The sequence below is a fragment of the Setaria viridis genome, chromosome 9 (genome assembly GCF_005286985.2).
Source record: "Setaria viridis chromosome 9, Setaria_viridis_v4.0, whole genome shotgun sequence".
Lineage (NCBI taxonomy): Eukaryota > Viridiplantae > Streptophyta > Magnoliopsida > Poales > Poaceae > Setaria > Setaria viridis.
In genome coordinates this window covers 50,882,254-50,909,328 of record NC_048271.2, presented here as the reverse complement: position 1 = coordinate 50,909,328, position 27,075 = coordinate 50,882,254, and the positions used below count along the sequence as shown (strand labels likewise).

The window sequence follows — 27,075 nt, the reverse complement described above, 5'->3', positions numbered from 1 at the left end:
TGCTGACAGCATCATGACAACATTCCAGCTATATTATCAAGTGAAACGCAAGAATGACAATCGAATCAGGTGGCATCACCAGGAACAGTAAACAATGAACTGACTTCATTTTATATATGAACTACTACTGGAACGTCTGACTTCTTTTTATACATGAACTAGTACATTCCCTGGAACATAATCCAGGTGTATTTAGCTGTTATCCAGATACTTTAGGTTTTTAGACCCTTATAGACATGATCGCAGTTCCTATCCATGTTGTAGGAGTTTACTGAACACAAACGAAGTACCTGAATAAGTTGACGAATACAGTAACATAAATTGCATCTTACAGATAGATCAATAAACCCTAATTTAAGTTTTATTTGAGAAGCACTGCATCACTAGTGATTTCCAGTTGAAGCAGAATACTCTTGTAAACATGAGGCAATTTATAAAAAGTAAAGGGAGGAATATTATCTTCTAGCGGTTACATTATTGTTCAGTACTGAATCTCACCTGCAACAGCAATATTATTAACCAATGAAGATTCACAATCAAACAAACGAAGGTGATCAAAGATGAATACAGTATTTGCAGACACAAGGGATCAACCAACCAGTACCTTATTGAGGAAATCGGCCAGTATTTCCTCACGAGCCCTCCTCTTATACTGACCTTGCTCCTTCAAGAACATTTGTGCCAACTTCACCTTCACGTTTACAGATTGATCAACATCACCAAAGCAATTACCAGAAACCATGTAACCATGTTTATCAGGTTTCCTATACCAATCATATTTCTCAGAAATTAGCTTGTTGATGCACACTTGTTCATGCTAGAATGATTTTCTTGGTTGTTTGGAACTTTGGATTGTTTCAATCCCCATAATACTCATCATTAATGCCTTAGTGGCAGTGAAGAGAAACCTTGGATCATGAGTGAAACTAGTTGAGGGTAGCCCTCAACAACCTCGATATCATGACAGTTATTTGCCCAGGGGCCTGTCCAGAGTGGTATGAATGATGTCAAATGTTGAATCAAGACGCCCTGATATTGTTTACATCATGGTGGTATACAGTATACTGGTATCTGAAACATAGCAGCCTCTAACACCATCTGAGCACTGATCAGCAGAAACATGGTTACTATGGCTACTCTTATTGCCTCTATTGTTGAAATCTGCTGGGTCAAACCAGTCAAGAAAGATTGACCGTGCAGAAGGATACCGTTGTGCTACTCTGAATGAGAGATCAGAAACCGTTGGGGCAGAAAGGACACATAACGTTCATAGTTGTTCAACTACTTGATGTTCTAGGGGGCTGTTAAATAAACAAATGAGGGACTAGAGACAGTAAGATGTCATACAAAGTGGCTAAAAAAGATGCCCTTTGTGAAATATTCCACCATAGTGGAAGAAGGTCCTTTGGATTTGAGTATTTCACCTGTGCCTTTTTTCCATGCCATGGAATTGGGTAAGTCATAACTCTATAATTGTGACACTGGTTAAAACCGGTGACATAACGTCAGCTGTGAGTCTAATTCAACAATCCTCTTTGCCTTTTGTCTAACTGATTGACTTGAACTTCCAATAGATTACTTCTAGGTTAGGTACTAAATTACTAATGCCAAATGCTTGGCCATTTAACACTGCACGATGGCCAAAACCATCAACAGTTGACATAAATTAGCAGCCTAGCAGGCACTAATCACAAGGGCTAAGCGAGGAAAGAGTCAGCAACTACTTCTAAAAGATAAGAGCCGACACAGCAAAGTAGAAGTTAAATGCACATAAGAACTGTAGTTCAATCTATCCATTGTAAAAAGCTATTTTGTAAGGCAATAAACCTAGAACCAGCACTGAAGCATCAATGAAGTTGAAAGTTGAAACATATATGGCTGATTGGCTTCTTTGTTTTACTCTCTCAGATTTAGCAAAAATGAAATCCAATTCAGGAACAGATGCACAGGAATGCTTTACTATTTAGCATGATAAGATCAAGCACCAACATATCTACACACCAATTTCTCATAATAGAAACCGATCAAAGCGAAACGCTTTTAACAACAACAGCTAATGGATCAACATGTACTCAATAGTCTCATTCATTATAAGTTGCAACAATATATTAATACACAACATGAACACCAAAGCATCCAACCTTTTATTTTCCCAGTATCGTAAGAAGCCCATTAAGCATTCACATTACAACACGGACAACATGGGCAAATACACTCTTATTACATCCTAGGATGGAAACTGTTGAAAATTTCACAACTTGTAAACTTTAGCAGGAAAAGGGACTAGCCAAACACAAGAAAGTCCTTCCTGAACCATGCCATGGGAAAAGATTAATCACCGCTTCTTCATGAACCCTTCTGCAAGCTTTAAGTAGTCACCCATACCACCCCCACTCTCCCCCTCCCCATTCTTTTTGTTCATGAAACCCTGTGCCAGCTTCAGGTAATCCCCAATACCACCACCCTCTGACTCATCATCACCATGTTTCTTCTTCTTCTTGTCATCTTCCTCGCCATACTTCCCTCCACTATGGCCACCAGTCTTCTTGTACCCCTCCTCTTCTTCATATCTTCCCCCTGAATGCCCACTAGGCTTCTTCTTGTAGTCATCTTCTTCGTACCTTCCTCCATGACCCCCACCACTTGAAGCCCCATAGCCATATCCACCACCACTAGGCTTCTTGTACCCATCATCTTCCTCATACCTCCCTCCACCATGACCACCACTTGGCTTCTTGCTGTACTCATCTTCATACCTTCCTCCACCCCCATATCCACCAGCACTAGGCTTCTTCCTATAATCATCTTCCTCCTCATACCTTCCACCCCCATATCCACCAGCACTAGGCTTCTTTTTGTACTCATCTTCTTCATACCTCCCTCCACCATAGGCACCACCGCTGCCACCACTTGGAGGCCTCTTGTATTCATCTTCTTGCTCATATCTCCCCCCACCATAGCCACCACTTGTAGGCTTCTTATTGTAACCATCTTCTTGCTCATACCTCCCCCCACCATAGCCACCACTTGTAGGCTTCTTCTGGTAATCATCTTCTTGCTCATACCTCCCTCCACCATAGCCAGCACTACTTGGCTTCTTCCTGTGATCCTCCTCTTCCTCATACCTTCCACCTCCATAGCCACTCCCACCACCAGGCTTCTTCTTGTACCCTTCCTCCTCCTCCTCATATCTCCCCCCTCCATGGCCACCGCTGGGCTTCTTGCCGTACTTGGTTTCCTCCTCCCCCTGATGCTTGCCGCCGGCGCCCCCTTCCTTGCGGCCGTACTGGTGGAGGTACTCCTCGGCCTTCCCTAGGTACCCTCCCACGGGCTTGCCCTCGAGCTTGCCGTACTGGGAGGCGGCGTGGAGCAGGTCGGCCGCCGCCCCGGCGACCCGGCCCTTGTCCACCTTCTCCAGGCTGTGGTCCTGGAGCGCCAGCTTGGCCGCCTCCGCCACGAGCTTGGCGCTCGATGCGAGGTCCCCGCTGCCCTCGCCGGACGGACGGTGCTGCGAAGGAGGGCGGCGGCGGCCGGAGTCCTCGTCGCCGTCGTAGGAGGCCATTTCCGCAGGGTGGATCTAGAGAGAGACAAGCGAACAGGGGGTTTTGCTTTGGGTGCGAGTGCGCGATGCGATGCGATGCCCGTGTGGCCGTGTCGTCGCGGTGTCGGGTGCGCTTCTTCAGCGAGGCGCACGGCCACACGGGTATATTGCCGGGCGCCGTGGGAAGGCACCACACCACTGCGGCTTTGACACGGAGCTTCCTTCTCGCGAAAGCGTGGGAGCCGCGTCGGCCGAGACGGCTGCGTTGAACGCGCAGTTCTTCCACTGATGCGTGGGCCAGCGGTTTGCAGGGCCCACAAGTCAGTGGTAAAACTACACGTGCAGCGGAACTCTGTCCGGGAGGAAGACGGCGTACTAGCCTGAGTCCTCTGTTCCGGATCCGTCGGCAACTCGGCATGACGCGTAACACATCGGGAACTCGTGAAATAATTACTGAGAACATGACAGGATTGAATAATTATTACTGAGAAACATATTCGTATAATCCTTTGCTGAAAAAAAAAAGATCCCAGGAGTAAAACCCACATCGTCTTATCGTTTAGTGGTTCACAAGAGGACAGCTCGACGGCACCTATCTTTCCCGTCGTCAGCAACTTCCTTCACCCGGGCCAAGCTAGCAGTGCTCCATCCATCCACCACCCCATCCTCTACCAGTACCAGCGAGCGAAGGAGCTAGCCATGCTCGGCCTCGTCGCGGCGCCCGCACCGGCCGCAGCAGCGCCACCGAGGGGGAGGTGCGGCGCTGCCGCGCCGTCGGAGAAGGCCGGCAGGGTTGCCTTGGCCGTCCCCGCGGCCGCCACTCTCTCGCTGGTCCTCTGGTCCAGTCCAGGTACAGAGCCTGCACACTACCTAGCACGCGTAGTAACCAGTAGGAAGTAGCCCATCTCTGTGGCTTACTCACTCCCACACTGAATGACTGATGGCCGGGACATCTTGTCTGCAAACTGCAGCGAACGCCGGCATCCTGTCAGGTTTCTCCGGGTTGGAGTCGAGGCCAGGCCCGGACATGCCCCGGCTCGAGTTCCTGGAGAAATGGAATGGTCAGCTGCTGAGCCCAGTTACCCTGTTCAGTTCATGTAAACGGCTAAACGCCATGGACTTGTCCTTGCTGCAAGCTTCTCATGCTGGCCCTCTTGACTGATGGAAAACCCTTTTCTTTCTTTCTCGCTGTTGCGCTCTCAAGCCGAGAACCAGAAGAAGTACGCCGAGTTCGATAACAGGTTCAAGAACTCCAAGGTGCTGCAGGACCTGCTCGAGAAGTCCAAGAAGAACAAAGAGAAGTAAACCTGTTTGCTTGCACTCAGACTGAACATCTTTTGCTGAGCTTCTTTGGGATGTGCATCTTTGTGCCGATGCTAATGGCATGGATCTGTAATTCTGTATGGGCGGATTTGCAGGAACGAGAGGATGATCCAGGACAAGTACTGCCTGCGGGGCGCCGAGTGGGGCGTCGGGGACTGCTCAACGGAGGGGATGTCTGACCAGGAGGGGGAGGACTTCATTTCGGAGCTCAAGAAGAGAACTGGAGCGGAATAGGGAGCTGACGATCTCGTCTTTAGCAGATATAAACGAGGTGGAGCGCAGAGCACCTCGCCGCTGTAGGGTTCCGGGGAATGGCCTTCTTACACCATCATTGTAGCCTGATTACCATGGGGAATTGGATTCTAGGAAGGCAGGATGTACACCAAGAAAATGCTCTTTTTTTCTCCAGAGGCCATTAGGAGCATCAGGAGAATGTACACGAGCATCACGCGGGCTCAGAATTTACAATGTATATGCGCGCTATGCGTAAAATGCATCTGCAGAATGTAGCAGCAAATTACCGTTGGCACAGCATCGCTAGTTCTTGAAGAAGCGGAAGTGCGTTACTGACGCAATATTGCAAGGTTTTACTGCTACAGGACTGTATGCCCACCTCAGTTCTCAAATCGAGCCGTCGGCATCTCACAAGAGACCCGATGCATCACAGCATTAGAATGCGAAGGCAGAGAAATATGCGGAATTCACAACACATAGAACGCGCATATGGAACAGAGGAAGATAAAGACGATCATTTTTCACTCGTGCGTGAGTGCATCATGGATTCATGTCCCTCCAGCTAGAAACACCACGATAATTTGTAACCTAGGATTCCCACCTAACTCATAGTACACCTAAGCAAAAAGTTTGCTGTATGTGTTACAGGATCTTGATCCTACCTAGAAACAAGAACTCATTATTAGCTTTCAGTTACACATGGTCAGATGATTCCCTGACAATTGTAGTAAAACCCAATGCCTTTTCAAGACTGTATTTGATTTTGACGCAGAAATGCTTGTTTCAGCTCCATTCAACCTAATATCGTATCCTTGAGAAGGCTGGAACTCACAATTCATCCTTGCTCATAATCATAGTTCAATTCAGACTTCTGCATGAAGATATATCTTCTGGGCTTGACAGTTCCGTGATTTGTTCTGAAGATTGTTGCTTCGACTCCAAGAAGGGCATACGTGACCGGTAAAAGAACCTGCTGCTGCTGATGTCTCTTTTGATGCTATTCACTATTTCAATGTTTGTGAGATATCAGAAAGCACAATAAAAACCAGCTAGGGCACATGCTTTTGTTGTTGGCTGCTGATGGCCTCAGCCGTCTGAACCCATGCAGGATGTGGTCACGAGTGCCAGAGCGAAATATTACTATCGCAGGGCTTCAATGCCAGAACCAAGTGACCATGCCATCATTCAACTACCTTGAAAGTGAACAGAAAAATAAATTTCAGTTTGGTGTCAACAAATGTTGCTAAATACTTAAAAGTAAATACATAATAAATTCATGGAAGAAAATTGAATAGCCGGTGGCACAATTACCCATTCCAAACATATCCCCGGTCTCCTGGATGTGGCACTAGTTTAATGTGGCTATACAGTATACACTAATTTCAATCTTTGAGATTGGATACAAGGAGTCACTTTACTAATTACTACCGACAGCAATGGGCGTAAGTAACACACTTGCAATCTGCAAATACTTGGACTTTCATGAAGGCCATAGCCCACAGGCAACAGAAAATGAGCACATATTGATAGTGTATGCAGTTGAGGTTACTGGTCATTACCACCATCACAATAATGTGGTGAAGTAACCATGTCAGAATGAACTGTTCTCAATACAAACTCCGAAAGATCCACTTAGGAATGAAAATTAAATTAAATAATTTAGAACTTTATTTCTGTGGCTTGCATCTTGTCTCTCAACAACATGAACTATGAAGCAAACTATCTCCTCGATTCCTGCTTACCCTATCAAACCTGCACTGGCTGCACTTTCATTTCATGTGCCAGATTCCTCAAACATGGGAACATAACAAATTTGAATTTTCAGCGATCCCACATTGTCTGTCAATTACTCAATTTTAGTTATAGGTTAAGTAACTTACTCGTGGCAACTGCTACCGTGCATTTACTCTGCTTATGTAATGAAATCATGAGTTTCTTTACAGATAAAATAAAGTTCCTCATACAGTTGTGATTTGGATTTTTCAAACTGCTCATACTTAAACATTGAAAATAGAAACAGTGATCAACAAAGAATATAGTAACTAGTATTACCTCCGAGGCTGAGGTGAGGATGGTTGATCAGGAGAGGAATGAGAGGAACCACCCCTATATGGACCACGCCTTTGCCCATAAAACCCATTAGGCATTACTTGGCGCGTGGACCGTGGTATGTCATCACCATCTGCTGCGGGAAGTGGCCCAAGAGAACCAAATTCAATTGGTTCAGATGTGGATGGACCATGATTTGCCCCAGGTTCATATGAGTACACTATAAAAAATGGTGGTCCTGGAGGGCCAGATAAAGCACCAGCACCATTTGAAGCTGGAGATTGTGGTGTATAAACCCCATGCGCAATGTTCCCTGGTTTGCGCATAGAGCTTGCGGATCCAAAAGATTGCCCCTGCACAAGATATTGAGAGCTTGCCTCATGCCTGTATGAGTCATTTCTAAAAGTTCGTCGTTGCCTATCAGACTGACTCTCATCATTGGCCTGTCTATCAGACCTCATGCCAGACCTCTCCGACTGGCTACGTCCATAGCTGCGATTTGGATTTCGTTGTTTTGAGTTTATCCAGCTTCCTTCCTTATCACTATAGTCACTCCTGTCACCATTATAACCTCCTCTGTAGTTTCTTGAATTTGAGTGCCGGTCCCTAAACGGAACCTTCTGAACAGAAGCCACAGAATTGATGGCTTAGTATTTCGCAGTCCAGACTATCAAATTCATAAATCATTGCTTAATAAATCTATCTCTTGTGAAACAAAAAAAATCACTGGCTAGAGGAACAGAAGGTAGAACTACCGTAAGGAAAACCCTACAGCTCCCTTATTCCGTGTCTTGATTCATCAGTCATGAAAACAACTCATTAGTTTTCTACTTTGTACTCCCTCCATTTTTAAACATATGACATTTAGGACAAGCTAATTAGTTCAAAAATGATTTGTACTTCATCCTAATTGTCATACGGAGGGAGTAGTAATCATTTGTTTTAGGAAAATGCTACAGTGAAGGGGGCACGGCCCAGGTTGGCTTAAAAGAAGCTCCACCCTAAATGCCACACCACTAAGTTACTATGCTATGATTACATTCTGATGGTGGGTAACACTTGAGCTTCAAGTTGACTAAATACCGTTACAAATAAAAAAAATCCTTCAAAGAAAGAATACTATGTTGGAAAGATAAACATGTTTCAGTTGGATCTTAGAATACAGCTGGCTCAGACTAAACTGTTTCTAGCATACGACCTTCAGATCGGTATACACGGACTTAATAGTTAAGACAAGCTAGCACAGAACTGTTTTCACCAGTAAGCCACTCAAAGCTAGCAACCTGATAGTAAACAGATCAATGCTTGTGTCTATACAAAGAAGCACAGCTCTATGATATTCATGATGACATAAAGGGAATCTTTCCCACGAATCTGACCAGGTAGACTCATAAACCTTATTAGCCAGTTAAAAATTTACCAAACTGGCCTAGCAGAATCTAACAGAACTAATGGGTAGTTACGACATACGACCATCACATGAGCAATTACATTACCTAAATGGGCGACAGTATTGGTATCAGTTAAACCATGTATCAAAAGTGTAATGCTCAATAAATGGATCAACCTTGTTCAGTTTTCGTTTTTTTTAAATATAGTATTACTAACAAGTTGTCTATGCACGAGATAAAATGCTGAAAGGTATTTTAGGTTCTTACAGGATTTGGCATGTACGTTCCTGTGCCTCCACGGTATCTGGGTGCATCTTCTCCATAGTGCTGGAAAACGCCAGTACCTCTTTCCGCAGCAGGTTGCAGAGGCATCACAGGAAATACTCGTTGACCAGGACCAATCATTTGTGTCCAGTTAACATTTGGTGCACCTGGTCCTCCAGGCCCATCCCATGGCGCATGGCCCTGCAAATACATTGGTGGTACCGGAAAAGGGTATAGAACAGGACCCAGGGAACGAGCATTCTGGCAGAGTCGGGCATACTGTAGATTGTACCAATGGTTAACGAGATCACCTTTCAAGATGTCAGGCTTGTGTTCCCCAGATGGCTCAGTCATAGTACTGATTGATGCTGTTGAGGTAGCACCAGAATCTGGTTGGTGAACATCACTAAGCGAACAGAAATTTTGACACGCAATTTTGGCAGAAAGCTGATCAATTCCTTCATTTCTCTCAAACTGGGGACCAGAACCATCGCTATTCCCTGGAATAAATGGGAGGACAACAAAAGGAACTGGTGTGCCTGTTGGAACAAAAGTCAGTCCAGATTTATCAGCTTGCCTCTGCTGTGGTGAACCAAAAAGAAAAGGTGCACTAGTTCTTGTTTGTGTTGAAAAAGAATCGGACCCTGCTACTATCTCAGAAGCTTCATTAATGATTGGTACCACTGTCCCATTTCTAGGGCCATTGTCAACTTCAGTTGGGAGATGATCATTGGCATTTCCCATCTGCCCACCAGTCTTGCTATGTGTGGATGTGGCCGGTGCCGCAAAGCCAGGTTCTTTTCCCCATTTGTTTCTTGATGACCTTGTTGTATTTACAGAAACTTCATCCCATGAACTAGCATCCAGAGCTTTGCCTCTGGATGAACTGCCATGCGAAGACAGAACGTTCACAAAACCACTCCTCTTAGAGTAATCTACATTGCCTTCTCTACTTGTTTGATTCTGGAACATGCTGTTATAGGTTTCATCATCTGCACCATTATTCTCAAGAGTGAATTCCATCTGCCTTTCCAATGGGGCACCGTGTACACCATTAGGAAAAGAAGGACGTTCCTTCCCATCAATATCATAGATGTGAGGATCTCTCGCTTCAGGATCAAATTGTTTAGAATATCCAATACCATACTGATGCCAACTTTTGTCAGTATCATGGTTTGCATCCGATGTAGTAGGCTTCTCACTCTCACTGCCATCTTCAACACTTGGTGCCAAAGTTGGATTGTGTATGTATTGGGCTGTTGGTGTCACCAATCCATGGAGGAACTGCATATTGGGCAACCATGGTGCCCCAGTTAAGTTAGGTGGTTGAACCCCAGCCAAGTGCTTTTGTAAAAAAGTTGTTGGAGCCAATAAAGGGGAATGTGCTACAGACAGATGAGAAGGTAATTGCATTGGCAATTGAATCTGTCCATTGGATCCATGCAACTTCACGGAATCCATTAAATTAACCAGAAATTGTTCATCATGGCGCATATCTGATGATTCAGAGACAGAAGGACGTTCTCCGTTCATCACACAACCATTATCTTCACGATAGCTGCTCGAAACACTATTTGAGTCAGAAACTGCCTTTGCACTAGGGTGAGATGAACTGCTCAAGGAAGACACTGGTTCATCCTGTGAAGACTTAGTGATGTCGTTGCTGTGACTGTTTGACGCTACAGAAGGTACAACTTTCTGAGGCTGCACATCAGGACGACTTCCACTCCCATGTCTTATCCATGTATTTGTGAAGAACTGATTCAATTCAGTAATTAAATCTTGTTTTGGACATTCAAGTAACTTTCCAAGCCTTTTCGCTCCATATGCAAAAGCACTGCGTATTCTAAAGAAATTGCCTGCAAAATAAAAAGAGGTCAACTCAACAGGTGATGTATTTTTGTTGCTCTTGTAGAGATCAAACTTTTCAGAGAACAACCAAAACTGTGGTAGTCATCCAATCCATATTCTTGAACCTTCTTAAGAGATTGAACCTATAATTCGCATCGAATTGCCAAAAAGATAAAATATTGACAAGGGTACTTTCCAGAGTATACAGCACAAGGAGGAAGAATTATTGTATCAAACACTTGAATCTTCTTAAGAGACTGAATCTACCATTAGCATCCAATGGCCAATAAGATAAAATATTACACACCAAGGAAAATTTTATGATATTTAAGTGCCAGACAATCAAAGTAAAATCGATTGCTGCTCTTAATTACCATATACTCAACATTGTAAGAATGAATAGAAGTATGGCAGGTATGTCTATCCCAACACTTGCTCCAGAAGGTCCTATTACAGGTCGCAAAGAATGAAGTTCTTATTGTTAGTGGTCAGATTTGTTGGTCACTTTATATGCGTATATCAGTAGAATGCCGACATTCTACAAGGAGACAAACTAGCAACCAATTACCAACAGTGAATGAAATAATTGCATGGAACACAACATACCATCAATAGCATGGAAATAGGTGAAGCCAAAGAATATTTACTCTGTTCAGTTCACCTGTAAGATGATCTTAAAGTAGGTCCATAGTTACCTTTGCTGACACTTCTTCCGAGATTATTGTTTGCACGTAAAGGATCAATAACATTGAAGTGTTTGGAAACAAATGGTCGACCCTGATTCTCCTGCGTGCGAGGCACAACTCCATATGCAGTGCTACAGTTATCCAGGAAGGACTTGTCCAGCAACAATTCACCACTGTCCATCAGCGGAGGTTCCGCTGCATGACAAAACATTAATGATCAAAAAGACTATTTTTAATCAATCATTGATTTATCAAAATAAAGTTATACGTATAGATTACCAGTCATATCTGGAAGTGAACTTATAGGAACTGGGCCCCGCAAGCTCAAACAAAATTTCTCCCAATCAAAGTTGCTGAAAAATTCCAAGAAACGGTACATAACCTGCACATGAACAAATAGAAAAATCAAAGACAAGAGAGTAAGTCACCTTCACATGCACAAATAGAAAAATCAAAAGACAACAGAGTAAGTCACCTTCACATGCACAAATAGAAAAATCAAAGACAAGAGAGTAAGTCACCTCAAGAGGTCCAGTAAAAGAGTTGTTGAATATATGAAATATGTACAGAACCAGCGTCTCCAATGCATAAGTAGATATAAGACCATGGTGAGCTCCAAGAATACGACTCTCATAGTAACACCATGCTTTTATCAATATGATACTCCGCTTGAATAAATGATTTCGACTGATCAAGTTGTCGACCTATTAGAACGCAGAATCATTAGGAGGTATGAGCAGAAAAACCAAGCACATCTGAACCAGGTGCTATATGCAATAAGCACAGCTATCAAGTTAATATAAATTCCTTACCGCACAAGATATAAATGGTAAACTTTCAAGCACCTTGCCTGGATATACAAATTAAGCTAGATTTCGAAAATAAGAACATACCTCTTCAAGAAAACAAAGTGTACATAGTCCACCAACTTGATTAAATGAGATGTCGACAGCAATGTTTTCCACAAGACACTTAATAATCTTGACCTATGCATGATACATAAAACATACGAGGATACAAATGAGTGGAGAATAAAATAAAAGTGCCAAATCATTAACGGTGACATATTCCCAAAAGAAGATACAAGAGGAGAGCGATCAGCGATAAAATGACACTGGATACATATTTGTGTACTTAGAAGGATGCTAGAAGTGTCTTCAGATGCATAATCCTCCTAAATGATACTAATAGATTAGACTTTAGCTATTTGGCCACACCATATGGTGCATAGAACTGAGTGACAGAGCAATGGCCATATTACTAAACTGAAGTTTAACTTAAGATCGTGTATTCGTTTCTGTTCTGCCTCAATTCATATAGCACAAAGTACAATAGGCAACTTCTGGTAATAACTTCACACAATCGTAATGTCATAAATGAAGGTACAATGCTAATGAAACTCTACTATATGTACGTACTCCCTCTGTTACAAATTATAAGTCATTCTAGCTTTATCCTAAGTCAAACTTCTGTAGCTTTGACCAAGTTTGTAGAAAAATGCACAAATATCTACAACAGCAATTAGCAGACGACCAATTTCGTATGGAGGTAATTCCGATGCCTATACAACAGCAAAAGGAAAAAAAATCACTCTGAAATTATAACAGGGAAAATTACCTCTGCCTGAATATACTGGACTTCTTTTACATGAAATTCAGAATTTTCACTCTTCTCTTCACGCTCCAACGCATCCCGGACAAGATTTGCCCAAATCTCCTTTAATTCATCACTATTACTAAAAGCAGTGACATCAATGTCACCATCAGGTAAGTAGGTCTTGAGAGGGACTGACCCGAAGGTAAAAACCTGTAGATACAAAGAGATCATTCTCTGTGAAGCACATTTAATCAACAAGATAATTCAGTACTGAAGACAAGAGCAAGGAATTTCCGAAATGCTAGTGTAAAATTCCCCTTGACATGCATAAGGCTTATGGAAATGTCTTTTTCAATCATCCAAGAAACATGAATGCAATAAGATAAAAGTGGTATCTCGATGCACCAGCTAGGCTGTATAGCAAATGCTCATGCCATCAGACAAGCCAAAATTTTCAGACATCCACATATGGCTACTGATTTATGACTATCAAAAAGAAATTACTAGAACTCTTCTGGCTAAAACATGCAAGTTCTTCATATCGTATTATTGGCAGAGGTTAGTTCTGTGGTTCCACAAAACTTCAGTAACAGGGTACTGGATGTGTGCAACACCCTGTGTCATAGGAATGCAATAAAAAAAGAGGAAAATACAGTTTGATTACACACTGTCCAGGATCTCCATTCATACTCTTCCCCCAATGCGCAGCTTAATTTTTGCCAGTCATCCCATTGTATGAAAACCTAATACATCTAAACAGATCGTCAAATATCAGAACCGGAAGTATGGGTGTTAGGTGATCAGAGTCCCTCCTGTTCTTCTGTAACCATGAGTCACCATCTCAAGTGAGCTCTCTCTCCAGAATCAGTTTCTGTTTGTCAGGCAAACATTTGAAAAACAGAAAGTAAAGCATCGGTTATGGTCTAGCACCCTCTTTGTTAAGCAATCGTTACTCTAGTCGGTTCTTCAGCAGCAGTTTCATATATCCATCCCCACAGCGCAGTCCTCACAGCCATATACAAGAGCGTTCTCCTTCAGACAAAAGCTAATCCCTATTACTACCTGCCGTAGCAATCGGGTCACTTGGTAAGCAGTTACTGTACCTGGCACGAGAGGCAGTTCATTATGAGCCGCTGCACGTAGTGGTACACGGCCAGTCTCCGACCCTCGGAGTGTGCGTTGGGCTGGATGCGCGCGATCAGCTCAGCAGTGCGGCCCTCCGCGACCGCCCAGCGCTCGGGGTCGAGCCGCCGGGTCACCCCGGTGGACGCATTCGGCAGGAGCCCGTTGGGCACCATCCCCATGCGCCCTCCGCCTGGCGGAGACAAAACCCTGGACCCCTACACCAGCGGCAGCCAACAGAGGAGCACTCCCCGCAGCAGCGGGCTACAGCGGCGACGGGTGGCTCAGAGCACGGAGCAGCCACCCCCGGCGCGAATCGAGCCGGGCCGGTGGAGCCCCGGGAAGCGGACGGGCGGATAACCTAGAGCGAGCTTTGGATCGATGCGGTTGTGGGGAGAGTGATCGGCGGCGATGAGGAGGGGAGTGGTCGGCGTGGAGGAGGGGAGGGGAAGGCCGGAAGGGTTGATTGAGCTGGGGAGAGCCGGAAAGGGGAGGAGGAGGAGACGTGCGGGTCGGTGTTTGGTTTGGGCCGTGGGAATGTGCCGGGAAGAGGCCGGCCGGCCGACCCGACCTCTACGACGGATCTGTTTGGTTTGAAGTCAAAACCTGACACACTTTACCCTAGCATAAGTTTAGGCAAATTTGATTAAGTCACACTTTACCGCATCATAAGGTTAGCCAAATTTGATTAAGTTTTAATAGTTGTTTGGTTGTACCACTTGATTCCACTTGTCAGTGACTAAGAAAAGCAGTTAAAGTTTAGCAAACAATTTGATGAACTAATCTTACTCGATTTAGCGAGAAAATGTTGCAAACACTGACAACCATAGTATAGCAACCAAACAGACTCGACATCTCTAATACGTCAATGAGACGTGACCACATGAGCAGTGCCTTGGCTCAATGGTGGTGGAATGTGGATTTTTGATTTTTAAGAAATTTGCGGCCAATTGAATTTAAGTGTACAATACCTTTTTAGTACCTTTTTGCGAGGACCTACTCCTAACTTATAATCACGCATCTAAATCTTAATTTCTAATTATTTACTAGGTCATCTAGATTAGATCATAATTTAGAGAACATGGTTACAATTTGAAACATTATAATTTAATGGACCCTATTTTTAAAAGACATGACCCTCTTTTGTGAACATGTATCACATCTCACCTTATCTATTCTTTGCTATTTATAATAGATCATAAAAATACCAAATCAAAGAAGTTCTTGTTGGGTCCAACAGAGAATACGAATCGAAATACTCCGCCAGCTAGAATTCAACCTCTCTTCTCTCCCAGCGCGACCTCCCATGGGCCATGGCAGCACACAGCATGCATGCGGAGGTGGTTAGATTGATTTGTGGGGATGGAGGAGGGGTCCCGTGCTGTGGACACATCGCTGGGCGCTGGCCCCAGAAACGCATGGCGGGTGATGAAGAAAGGGACTTTTTTTTTTGCAAATCGTCAAGAACTACGACGGTTTTAACTCCCAGGACTGCGGGTTGATTAAGAAAAAGATGATGGACTTTTTTGCAAAATGATCATGACGGTTGGAAGAAATACGCGATGCTTTAAATATTAGGTAGAGATTATTCGGATCAAACCTGATAATCCTGATTCTCTTCATCTTTTCTCATCAACTTTCCATCTTGCAGTCTTGTAGATGCTATTAGGAGTGCAACGTAGCCATATCACTAATGGATCACTACAATGTGGTGTCATGTCTATTGAATTAGTTTCGGTCAGACTAAATGCATCGCCATCCCGTCTTTAGCAGCCCACCTTGCCACCCAGCATTTCAAACACGCTGCTACTTTAATATGGTATTAAGCCACACCTATCATTTTCACATGTTGTTGCTTATGGTTCATATACATAAATAACACGTTCACCTTAGTATAATATGATAGTGGCAGGGAGTTACCATTTTTCATCTTACCCGTTCCAAGGTAGCAAGCATGTAAAAAGTCACTTTAAATGAATGTTACAGTTTTTTTTATTTAGAAGTCGACAATAGAAAAAGGATAGTTTAAATGAGATATGCTAGTTTAAGATTATTTGGCGAAATATAATTAAGTAACTACGTAATTACATATACCTAGCCTATTTGGTTCATTTTCTGAGTCGCCACGATGTAATTATTTTTTTTAACGAATGAGCACGAGATTGTGCCTATTTCATTAATAGAGCAGGAGTTTGCAGGAAAGAAACAAAGGTAAAGAAAAAAATGACCAGCCGAGTGACTAGCCGTGCTACTCTCGCGCTAGAAGTAATGTTAGATCTTTTGCCCCGCCAGTAGCCAAGCTGACGCCTTCTCCTTGATTTTCGCCAGCAACGTCGTTGTTGAGCTCTCATGTCCATTGAAGATGCGCTCATTCCGTTCTTTCCAAATCTCCCACATGATGAGTAGAGTCAGACTTCTTTTCCAAATCTCCCACATGATGAGTAGAGTCAGACTTCTCAGAGCCTTACGCGGTGAATTCGGTGTTGTGGTTATATAAGTTCACGATGAACTTGTCCTTGCTGCAAAGCTCTCTCGCTGTCCCTCTTGACTGATGGAAAACCCTTTCTTTCTTGCTGTTGCGCTCTCAAGCCGAGAACCAGAAGTACGCCGAGTTCGATAACAGGTTCAAGAACTCCACGCAGGACCTGAACGAGAAGTCCCGGAACACCAAGCACAAGTAAACCCGTTTGCTTCAGGAGCCCATCATGGTACCCTGATTACCATGGCAGGATGTACACCAAGAAAATATTTTTTCAGAGGCCATTAAGCAGCATCAGGAGAATGTACACCACCATCACGCGAGCTCAGAACTTAAGATGTATGCGCTATACGTAAAACGCATCTGTAGCTGTAGCAGCAAGTTGCCATTGACATAGCATCGCGATTTCTTGAAATTGCACTGGTCCTTGAAGAACTGGAAGTGCGTTACTGAAGCAATGTTGCAAGGTTTTACTGTTACAGGACTGTATGTCGACTCAAGTTCTCAAGAGTCAAAACGGATCCGCCAACATCTCTGTATACCCGATACAGCACACCATCAGAATGCCCAGGCAGGGAAATATGCGGGAATCCCAATACATTGAACGCACCGCACATATGGAACAGAGGACGATAAAGACGATCACTTTTTTTACTCGTGCGTGAGAGTATCCTGGAGTCCATGTCCCTCCAGCTAGAAACACCACGAGAATTGGTAATCTAGGATTCACCTAACTCCTAGCACACTTAAGTGGAGAGTTTGCTGTATGTGTCACATGATCTTGATCCTACCTAGAAACGAGAACTCTTTATTAGCTTTCAGTTACACATGGCCATATAATGCCCCGATAATTGTAGTAAAACCCAATGCTTTTTCAAGATTGTATTTGATTTTGACGAAGAAATGCTTGTTCCGGTTCCATTCAACCTAATAACATATCCTTGAGAAGGTCAGAACTCAATTCATCCTTGCTCATAATCTTAGTTCAATTCTGATTTCTGCATGAAGATATATATTCTGGATTTCTGGGCTTGACAGTTCCACGATTTGTTCTGAAGATCATTGCTTCGGTTCCAGGAAAGTTCATAAGCGACCGGTAAAATAATCTGCCGATGATGATGTCTCTTTTCATGCTATCCGCTATTCCAATGCTTGTGAGATATCAGAAAGCACCATACTTTTGATGGTATTCACTATTTAGTGCTTGTGAAATATCAGACAGCACCATAAAAACCAGCTAGGGCACATGCTTTTGTTGTTGGCTGCTGATGGCCTCAACCGTCTGAACTCATGCAGGACATGGTCACGAGTGTCAGAGCAAAATATTGCTATCTCAGGGCTTCAATGCCAGAACCAAGTGACCATGCCATCATTCAACTACCTTGAAAGTTAACAGAAACATAAATTTCAGCTTGGTGACAACAAATGTTGCTGAATATACTTAGAAGAAAATACATAGATCAATTCATGGAAGCAAATTGAAAAGCTGGTGGCACAATTACCCATTGCAAGCATATCCCCGGTCTCCCGGATGTGGTGCTAGTTTAATGTGCTTATACACTAATTTCTACCTTTGAGACCAGATATCAGGAGCCACTTTACTAATTACTACCAACTGCTATGGGCATCAGTTGAACACACTTGCACTTTGTAAATACTTTGGACTTTCATGAAGGCCATAGCCCACATGTGACAGAAAATGAGCACACATGCATAATGCATGAAGTTGAGGACTTGAGGTTACTGGTCATTATCACCATCACAATAATGTGACGAAGTACCCATGCCAGAATGATCTACTCTCAATATTTTAACTCTGGAAGATCCACTGAGGAATGAAAATTAAATTAAATAATTTAGAACATTATTTCCGTGGCTTGCATCTTTTCTCTCAACAACATGAAATACGAAGCAGACTATCTCTTCAATTCCTGCTTACCCTATCAAATCTGCACATAGCAGCACTTTCATTTCGTGTGCCGGATTTCTCAACTCATGAGAACATAACGAATTTGACCTTCCAGCGGTGCCTCATTGTCTGTCAATTACTTAATGTTAGTTATAGGTAAGTAACTTACTAGTGGCAACTGCTTACCGTGCATTTACTCTGCTTATATATCGAAATCACAAGTTTCTTCACAGATAAAATAAAGTTCCTTATACAGTTATGATTTGGATTTTTCCTTATACAGTTATGATTTGGATTTTTCAGACTGCTCATACTTAAACATTAAAAATAGAAACAGTGATCAACAAAGATTATAGTATTACCTGCGAGGCTGAGGTGAAGACGGTTGATCAGGAGAGGAATGAGAGGAACCACCCCTATATGGACCACGCCTTTGCCCATAAAACCCATTAGGCATTACTTGGCGCGTGGACCGTGGTATGTCATCACCATTTTCTGCAGGAAGTGGCCCAAGAGAACCAAATTCAATTGGTTCAGATGTGGATGGACCATGATTTGCGCCAGGTTCATACGAGTACATCATAAAAAATGGTGGTCCTGGAGGGCCAGATAAAGCACCAGCACCATTTGAAGCTGTTGATTGTGGTGTGTAAACCCCATGTGCAACGTTCCCTGGTTTGCGCATAGAGCTTGCGCATCCAAAAGATTGGCCCTGCACAAGATATTGAGAGCTCGCCTCATGCCTGTATGAGTCATTTCTGTAAGTTCGCCGTTGCCTATCAGATTGACTCTCATCATTGGCCTGTCTATCAGACCTCATGCCAGACCTCTCCGACTGGCTACGTCCATAGCTGCGATTTGGATTTCGTTGTGTTGAGTTTATCCAGCTTCCTTCCTTATCACTGTAGTCACTCCTGTCACCATTATAACCTCCTCTGTAGTTTCTTGAATTTGAGTGCCGGTCCCTAAATGGAACCTTCTGAACAGAAGCCACAGAATTGACGGCTTAGTATTTTGCAGTCCAGACTATCAATTTCATAAATCATTGCTTAATAAATCTATCTCTTGCGAAACAAAGAAATCACTGTGACCAGAGGAAAAGAAGGTAGAACTACCGTAGGAAAACCCAGCAGCACCCATATTCCAAATGTCTTGACTCATCAGTCATGAAAAGAACTCATTAGTTTTCTACTTTGTACTCCCTCCATTTTTAAACATATGACATTTAGGACAAGCTAATTAGTTAAAAAATGATTTCTACTTTGTCCTAAATGTCATATGGAGGGATTAGTAACCATTTGTTTTAGGAAGTTGTACAATGAAGGGGATACATGAGCTTACTATGCTATGATTTCACTCTGATGGTGGGTAACGCATGAGTTTCAAGTTGACTAAATACAGTTACAAATAAAAAAAATCCTTCAAAAAAAGAATACTATGTTGGAAAGATTAACATGTTTCTTTTCGATCTCAGAATACTTTCAAGACTATGGTTCCAGTGAATATCTGAGGTGTATCGTTCTTATAGAGCTCAAAAGCGCCAAAATTGTTTCTAGCATACAAGCTTCAGGATAATAATACAGCTGGTTCAGACTAAACTGTTTCTAGCATACAAGGTTCAAAGCGATCTACAATGACTTAATAGTCAAGACAAGCTAGCACAGAACTGTTTTTACCAGTAAGCGACTCAAAGCTAGCAACCTGATAGTAAACAGATCAATGCTTGTGTCTATACGATGAAGCACAAGCTCTATGATATTCATGATGACATAAAGGGAATCTTTCCCACGAATCTGACCAGGTAGACTCATAAATCTTACTAGCCCGTTAAAAATGTACCAGACTGGCCTAGCAGAATCTAACAGAACTAATGAGTAGTTACGACTTCCGATCTTCATATGAGCAATTAAATCACCTAAATGGGCGACAGTATTGGTATCAATTAACCATGTATCAAAAGTGTAATGCTCAATAAATGATCAACCTTGTTTAGTTTTCATTTTTTTAATATATTATTACTAACAAGTTGTCTATGCACGAGATAAGATGCTAAAAGATATCTTAGGTTCTTACAGGATTTGGCAAGTACGTTCCTGTGCCTCCACGGTATCTGGGTGCATCTTCTCCATAGTGCTGGAAAACGCCAGTACCTCTTTCCGCAGCAGGTTGCAGAGGCATCACAGGAAGTACTCGTTGACCAGGACCAATCATTTGTGTCCAGTTAACATTTGGTGCAACTGGTCCTCCAGGCCCATCCCATGGCGCATGGCCCTGCAAATACATTGGTGGTACCGGAAAAGGGTATAGAACAGGACCCATGGAACGAGCATTCTGACAGAGTCGCGCATACTGAAGATTGTGCCGATGGTTAACGAGATCACCTTTCAAGATGTCAGGCTTGTGTTCCCCAGATGGCTCAGTCATAGTACTGATTGATGCTGTAGAGGTAGCACCAGAATCTGGTTGGTGAACATCACTAAGCAAACAGAAATTTTGACCTGCAATTTTGGCAGAAAGCTGATCAATTCCATCGCTTTTCTCAAACTGGGGACCAGAACCATTGCTATTCCCTGGAATAAATGGGAGGACAGCAAAAGGAACTGGTGTGCCTGTTGGAACAAAAGTCAGTCCAGAGTTATCAGCTTGCCTCTGATGTGGCGAACCAAAAAGAAAAGGTGCACTAGTTCTTGTTTGTGTTGAAAAAGAATCGGACCCTGCTACTATCTCAGAAGTTTCATTAATGATTGGTACCAGTGTCCCATTTCTAGGGCCATCGTCAACTTCAGTTGGGAGATGATCATTGGCATTTCCCATCTGCCCACCAGTCTTGCTATGTGTGGATGTGGCCGGTGCCGCAAAGCCAGGTTCTTTTCCCCATTTGTTTCTTGATGACCTTGTTGTATTTACAGAAACTTCATCCCATGAACTAGCATCCAGAGCTTTGCCTCTGGATGAACTGCCATGCGAAGCGTTCACACAACCACTCCTCTTAGAGTAATCTACATTGCCTTCTCTACTTGTTTGATTCTGGAACATGCTGTTATAGGTTTCATCATCTGCACCATTATTCTCATGAGTGAATTCCATATGCCTTTCCAAGGGGGCACCGTGTACACCATTAGGAAAAGAAGGACGTTCCTTCCCATCAATATCATAGATGCGAGGATCTCTCACTTCAGGATCAAATTGTCTAGAATATCCAATACCATACTGATGCCAAGTTTTGTCAGTATCATGGTTTGCATCCGATGTAATAGGCTTCTCATTCTCACTGCCATCTTCAACATTTGGTGCCAAATTTGGATTGTGTATGTATTGGGTTGGTGTAACAAATCCATGGAGGAACTGCATATTGGGCAACCATGGTGCCCCAACTAAGTTAGGTGGTTGAACCCCAGCCAAGTGCTTTTGTGAAAAAGCTATTGGAGCCAATAAAGGGGAATGTGCTACAGACAGATGAGAAGATATTTGCATTGGCAATTGAATCTGTTCATTGGATCCATGCAACTTCACGGAATCCATTAAATTGGCCAGAACTTGTTCATCATGGCGCATATCTGATGATTCAGAGACAGAAGGACGTTCTTCGTTCATCACACAACCATTATCTTCACGATAGCTGCTCGAAACACTATTTGAGTCAGAAACTGCCTTTGCACTAGGGTGAGATGAACTGCTCAAGGAAGACACTGATTCATCCTGTGAAGATTTGGTGTTGTGGTTGCTGTCACTGTTCGACGCTACAGAAGGAACAACTTTCAGAGGCTGCACATCAGGACGATTTCCACTCCCATGTCTTATCCATGTATTTGTGAAGAACTGATTCAATTCAGTAATTAAATCTTCTTTTGGACATTCAAGTAACTTTCCCAGCCTTTTCGCTCCATATGCAAAAGCACTGCGTATTCTAAAGAAATTGCCTGCAAAATATAAAAAAGATCAACTCAACAGGTGATGTATTTTTGTTGTTCTTGTAGAGATCAAACTTTTCACTGAACATAACCAAAACAGTGGTAGTCATCCAATCCATATACTTGAACCTTCTTAAGAGATTGAACCTATCATTAGCATCGAACTGCCAAAAAGATAAAAATATTGATGAGGGTACTTTTCAGAGTATACAGCACAAGGAGGAAAAATTATTGTATCAAACACATGAATGTTATTAAGAGACTGAATCTATCATTAGCATTCAATGGCCAATAAGATAAAAGATTACACACCAACGAAAAATTTATGATATTTAAGTGCCAGACAATCAAAGTAAAATTAATTGCTGCTCTTAATTACCACATACTCAACATTGTAAGAATGAATAGAAGTATGGCAGGTATGGCTATCCCAACACTGCTCAAGGAGGTCCTATTACAGGTCGCAAAGAATGAAGTTCTTATCATTAGTGGTTTGATTTGTTGGTCACTTTATATGCATATATCAGTAGAATGCTAACATTTCACAAGGAGACAAACTAGCAACCAATTACCAACAGTGAATGTATTGCGGATATCATAGAAATCCCGTTCAAAAAAGCATTAAATCAACCACAGTATACCATCAATTGCTCGGAAATAGGTGAAGCCAAAGAATTTTTACTCTGTTCTTTTCACCTGTAAGATGATCTTAAAGTAGGTCCATAGTTACCTTTGCTGACACTTCTTCCGAGATTGTTGTTTGCACGTAAAGGATCAATAATATTGAAGTGTTTGGAAACAAATGGTCGACCCTGATTCTCCTGGGTGCGAGGCACAACTCCATATGCAGTGCTACAGGTATCCAGGAAGGACTTGTCCAGCAATAATTCACCACTGTCCATCCGCGGAGGTTCCGCTGCATGACATAACATGAATGATAGAAAGGACCATTTTTAATCAATCATGGATTTATCAAAATAAAGTTATACGTATAGATTACCAGTCATATCTGGAAGTGAACTTATAGGAACTGGGCCCCGCAAGCTCAAACAAAATTTCTCCCAATCAAAGTTGCTGAAAAATTCTAAGAAACGGTACATAACCTGCAAATGCACAAATAGAAAAATCAAAGACAATAGAGTAAGTCACCTTCACATGCACAAATAGAAAAATCAAAGACAAGAGAGTAAGTCACCTCAAGAGGTCCAGTAAAAGAATTGTTGAATATATGAAATATGTACAGAACCAACGTCTCCAATGCGTAAGTAGATATAAGACCATGGTGAGCTCCAAGAATACGACTTTCAAAGTAACACCATGCCTTTATCAATATGATACTCCGCTTGAATAAATGATTTCGACTGATCAAGTTGTCGATCTATTAGAAGTTTAGAATGCAGAATCATTACAAGGTGGTACGGGCAAAAAAAAATCAAGCATCAGTTTCAAAAAAAAATCAAGCATATCTGAACCAGGTGCTATATGCAATAAGCACAGCTATCAAGTCAATATAAGTTCCTTACCGTACAAGATATAAATGGTAAAATTTCAAGCACATTGTCTGGATATACAAATTAAGCTAGACTTCGAAAATAAGAACATACCTCTTCAAGAAAACAAAGTGTACATAGTCCACCAACTTGATTAAATGAGATGTCGACAGCAATGTTTTCCACAAGACACTTAATAATCTTGACCTATGCATGATACATAAAACATACGAGGATACAAATGAGTGGAGAATAAAATAAAAGTGCCAAATCATTAACGGTGACATATTCCCAAAAGAAGATACAAGAGGAGAGCGATCAGCGATAAAATGACACTGGATACATATTTGTGTACTTAGAAGGATGCTAGAAGTGTCTTCAGATGCATAATCCTCCTAAACGATACTAATAGATTAGACTTCAGCTATTTGGCCACACCATATGGTGCATAGAACTGAGTGAAAGAGCAATGGCCATATTACTAAACTGAAGTTTAACTTAAGATCTTGTATTCGTTTCTGTTCTGCCTCAATTCATATAGCACAAAGTACAATAGGCAACTTCTGGTAATAACTTCACACAATCGTAATGTCATAAATGAAGGTACAATGCTAATGAAACTCTACTATATGTACGTACTCCCTCTGTTACAAATTATAAGTCATTCTAGCTTTATCCTAAGTCAAACTTCTGTAGCTTTGACCAAGTTTGTAGAAAAATGCACAAATATCTACAACAGCAATTAGCAGACGACCAATTTCGTATGGAGGTAATTCCGATGCCTATACAACAGCAAAAGGAAAAAAAATCACTCTGAAATTATAACAGGGAAAATTACCTCTGCCTGAATATACTGGACTTCTTTTACATGAAATTCAGAATTTTCACTCTTCTCTTCACGCTCCAACGCATCCCGGACAAGATTTGCCCAAATCTCCTTTAATTCATCACTATTACTAAAAGCAGTGACATCAATGTCACCATCAGGTAAGTAGGTCTTGAGAGGGACTGACCCGAAGGTAAAAACCTGTAGATACAAAGAGATCATTCTCTGTGAAGCACATTTAATCAACAAGATAATTCAGTACTGAAGACAAGAGCAAGGAATTTCCGAAATGCTAGTGTAAAATTCCCCTTGACATGCATAAGGCTTATGGAAATGTCTTTTTCAATCATCCAAGAAACATGAATGCAATAAGATAAAAGTGGTATCTCGATGCACCAGCTAGGCTGTATAGCAAATGCTCATGCCATCAGACAAGCCAAAATTTTCAGACATCCACATATGGCTACTGATTTATGACTATCAAAAAGAAATTACTAGAACTCTTCTGGCTAAAACATGCAAGTTCTTCATATCGTATTATTGGCAGAGGTTAGTTCTGTGGTTCCACAAAACTTCAGTAACAGGGTACTGGATGTGTGCAACACCCCGTGTCATAGGAATGCAATAAAAAAAGAGGAAAATACAGTTTGATTACACACTGTCCAGGATCTCCATTCATACTCTTCCCCCAATGCGCAGCTTAATTTTTGCCAGTCATCCCATTGTATGAAAACCTAATACATCTAAACAGATCGTCAAATATCAGAACCGGAAGTATGGGTGTTAGGTGATCAGGGTCCCTCCTGTTCTTCTGTAACCATAAGTCACCATCTCAAGTGAGCTCTCTCTCCAGAATCAGCTTCTGTTTGTCAGGCAAACATTTGAAAAACAGAAAGTAAAGCATCGGTTATGGTCTAGCACCCTCTTTGTTAAGCAATCGTTACTCCAGTCAGTTCTTCAGCAGCAGTCTCATCTATCCATCCCCACAGCGCAGTCCTCACAGCCATATACAAGAGCGTTCTCCTTCAGACAAAAGCTAATCCCTATTACTACCTGCCGTAGCAATCGGGTCACTTGGTAAGCAGTTACTGTACCTGGCACGAGAGGCAGTTCATTATGAGCCGCTGCACGTAGTGGTACACGGCCAGTCTCCGGCCCTCGGAGTGTGCGTTGGGCTGGATGCGCGCGATCAGCTCAGCAGTGCGGCCCTCCGCGACCGCCCAGCGCTCGGGGTCGAGCCGCCGGGTCACCCCGGTGGACGCATTCGGCAGGAGCCCGTTGGGCACCATCCCCATGCGCCCTCCGCTTGGCGGAGAAAAACCCTGGACCCCTACACCAGCGGCAGCCAACCGCGGAGCACTCCCCGCAGCAGCGGGCTACAGCGGCGACGGGTGGCTCAGAGCACGGAGCAGCCACCCCCGGCGCGAATCGAGCCGGGCCGGTGGAGCCCCGGGAAGCGGACGGGCGGATAACCTAGAGCGAGCTTTGGATCGATGCGGTTGTGGGGAGAGTGATCGGCGGCGATGAGGAGGGGAGTGGTCGGCGTGGAGGAGGGGAGGGGAAGGCCGGAAGGGTTGATTGAGCTGGGGAGAGCCGGAAAGGGGAGGAGGAGGAGACGTGCGGGTCGGTGTTTGGTTTGGGCCGTGGGAATGTGCCGGGAAGAGGCCGGCCGGCCGACCCGACCTCTACGACGGATCTGTTTGGTTTGAAGTCAAAACCTGACACACTTTACCCTAGCATAAGTTTAGACAAATTTGATTAAGTTTTAGCAGTTGTTTGGTTGTATTAACAAATTCTACCACTTGATTCCACTGACTAAGAAAAGCAGTCAAATTTTGGCAAACAATTTGATGAGCTAATCTTATTCGAGTTTGGCGAGAAAATATTGCAAACGTTGACAACCATAGTGTAGCAACCAAACAGACTCGACATCTCTAATACGTCAATGAGACGTGACCACATGGGCAGTGCCTTGGCTCAATGCTTGTGGAATGGGGATTTTTGATTTTTGAGAAATTCGCGGCCAATTGAATTAAAGTGTACGGTACTGAGGTACTTCTAGCTTATAATCACGCATCTAAATCTTAATTCTAGGTCATATAGATTAGATCATAATTTACTGAACATGGTTACAAGTTGGAACATTATAATTTAATGGACCCTATTTTTAAAAGACGTGATCCTCTTTTGTGAACACGTATCACATCTCACCTAAACTATTCTCCACTATTTATAATAGATCATAAAAATACCAAATCAAAGAAGTTCTTATTGAGTACGAATCAAAGAAGTTTTTGTTGGGTACGACAGAGAATACGAATCGAAATACTCCAGCGGCTAGGATTCGACCTCTCTTCTCTCCCAGCGCGACCTCCCATGGGCCATGGCAGCACGCACCACGCA

General features: G+C 42.8%; 4 protein-coding genes across 8 annotated transcripts; 1 reads left to right on the top strand and 3 right to left on the bottom strand.

Annotated features, from left to right (window-relative positions):
• Nucleotides 1–2,069: 2,069 nt before the first annotated feature.
• LOC117839531 (uncharacterized) lies at nucleotides 2,070–3,699 on the bottom strand. Its single transcript, XM_034719880.2, has one exon. The coding sequence runs from the start codon at nucleotides 3,560–3,562 to the stop codon at nucleotides 2,336–2,338; it is 1,227 nt and encodes a 408-aa protein (XP_034575771.1). The 5' UTR covers nucleotides 3,563–3,699; the 3' UTR covers nucleotides 2,070–2,335.
• A 420-nt stretch (nucleotides 3,700–4,119) lies between these two features.
• Nucleotides 4,120–5,398, top strand: LOC117839533 (uncharacterized). The gene is made up of 4 exons (XM_034719882.2): nucleotides 4,120–4,391; nucleotides 4,513–4,602; nucleotides 4,746–4,842; nucleotides 4,960–5,398. Exons 1-4 carry the CDS (start codon nucleotides 4,241–4,243, stop codon nucleotides 5,096–5,098), a joined length of 477 nt encoding a protein of 158 aa, XP_034575773.1. The 5' UTR covers nucleotides 4,120–4,240; the 3' UTR covers nucleotides 5,099–5,398.
• A 192-nt stretch (nucleotides 5,399–5,590) lies between these two features.
• On the bottom strand, nucleotides 5,591–14,600 carry LOC117839528 (uncharacterized). Of its 3 annotated transcripts, none has more exons than XM_034719872.2 (9): nucleotides 14,039–14,598; nucleotides 12,957–13,145; nucleotides 12,233–12,325; nucleotides 11,861–12,043; nucleotides 11,619–11,721; nucleotides 11,349–11,534; nucleotides 8,806–10,661; nucleotides 7,151–7,767; nucleotides 5,591–6,291 (listed from the first exon to the last, which is right to left on the bottom strand). In XM_034719872.2, exons 1-9 carry the CDS (start codon nucleotides 14,237–14,239, stop codon nucleotides 6,288–6,290), a joined length of 3,432 nt encoding a protein of 1,143 aa, XP_034575763.1. In that variant the 5' UTR covers nucleotides 14,240–14,598; the 3' UTR covers nucleotides 5,591–6,287. The 3 variants fall into 3 exon arrangements, with proteins under 3 accessions (XP_034575763.1, XP_034575764.1, XP_034575765.1); XM_034719873.2 differs by having other exon boundaries at nucleotides 7,151–7,764; XM_034719874.2 differs by lacking the exon at nucleotides 5,591–6,291 and having other exon boundaries at nucleotides 7,520–7,814; nucleotides 14,039–14,600.
• A 2,569-nt stretch (nucleotides 14,601–17,169) lies between these two features.
• Nucleotides 17,170–26,328, bottom strand: LOC117839529 (uncharacterized). Of its 3 annotated transcripts, none has more exons than XR_004636842.2 (10): nucleotides 25,767–26,328; nucleotides 24,685–24,873; nucleotides 23,961–24,053; nucleotides 23,552–23,734; nucleotides 23,357–23,459; nucleotides 23,087–23,272; nucleotides 20,519–22,365; nucleotides 18,808–19,421; nucleotides 18,476–18,574; nucleotides 17,170–17,917 (listed from the first exon to the last, which is right to left on the bottom strand). XR_004636842.2 is itself a non-coding variant. In XM_034719877.2 (9 exons), the coding sequence occupies exons 1-9, from the start codon at nucleotides 25,965–25,967 to the stop codon at nucleotides 17,914–17,916; spliced, it is 3,423 nt and encodes a 1,140-aa protein (XP_034575768.1). In that variant the 5' UTR covers nucleotides 25,968–26,327; the 3' UTR covers nucleotides 17,170–17,913. The 3 variants fall into 3 exon arrangements, 1 of the variants encoding a protein (XP_034575768.1); XR_004636841.2 differs by having other exon boundaries at nucleotides 18,808–19,424; nucleotides 25,767–26,327; XM_034719877.2 differs by lacking the exon at nucleotides 18,476–18,574 and having other exon boundaries at nucleotides 18,808–19,424; nucleotides 25,767–26,327.
• Between the last annotated feature and the right edge of the window lie 747 nt (nucleotides 26,329–27,075).

Excerpts from the sequence above, each read along its gene's own strand:
- LOC117839529 (XM_034719877.2), bottom strand. The coding sequence starts at position 25,967 with ATGGGGATGGTGCCCAACGGGCTCCTGCCGAATGCGTCCACCGGGGTG. Across the intron at positions 24,874-25,766 it reads TGAACTGCCTCTCGTGCCAG|GTTTTTACCTTCGGGTCAGT; the intron begins GTACAGTAACTG and ends TTGTATCTACAG. Across the intron at positions 23,273-23,356 it reads TTCACTTCCAGATATGACTG|CGGAACCTCCGCGGATGGAC; the intron begins GTAATCTATACG and ends TATGTCATGCAG.
- LOC117839533 (XM_034719882.2), top strand. The coding sequence starts at position 4,241 with ATGCTCGGCCTCGTCGCGGCGCCCGCACCGGCCGCAGCAGCGCCACCG. Across the intron at positions 4,392-4,512 it reads GGTCCTCTGGTCCAGTCCAG|CGAACGCCGGCATCCTGTCA; the intron begins GTACAGAGCCTG and ends TGCAAACTGCAG. Across the intron at positions 4,603-4,745 it reads GTTCCTGGAGAAATGGAATG|CCGAGAACCAGAAGAAGTAC; the intron begins GTCAGCTGCTGA and ends TGCGCTCTCAAG.
- LOC117839531 (XM_034719880.2), bottom strand. The coding sequence starts at position 3,562 with ATGGCCTCCTACGACGGCGACGAGGACTCCGGCCGCCGCCGCCCTCCT.
- LOC117839528 (XM_034719872.2), bottom strand. The coding sequence starts at position 14,239 with ATGGGGATGGTGCCCAACGGGCTCCTGCCGAATGCGTCCACCGGGGTG. Across the intron at positions 11,535-11,618 it reads TTCACTTCCAGATATGACTG|CGGAACCTCCGCTGATGGAC; the intron begins GTAATCTATACG and ends TTTGTCATGCAG. Across the intron at positions 7,768-8,805 it reads GAACGTACATGCCAAATCCT|AAGGTTCCGTTTAGGGACCG; the intron begins GTAAGAACCTAA and ends GCTTCTGTTCAG.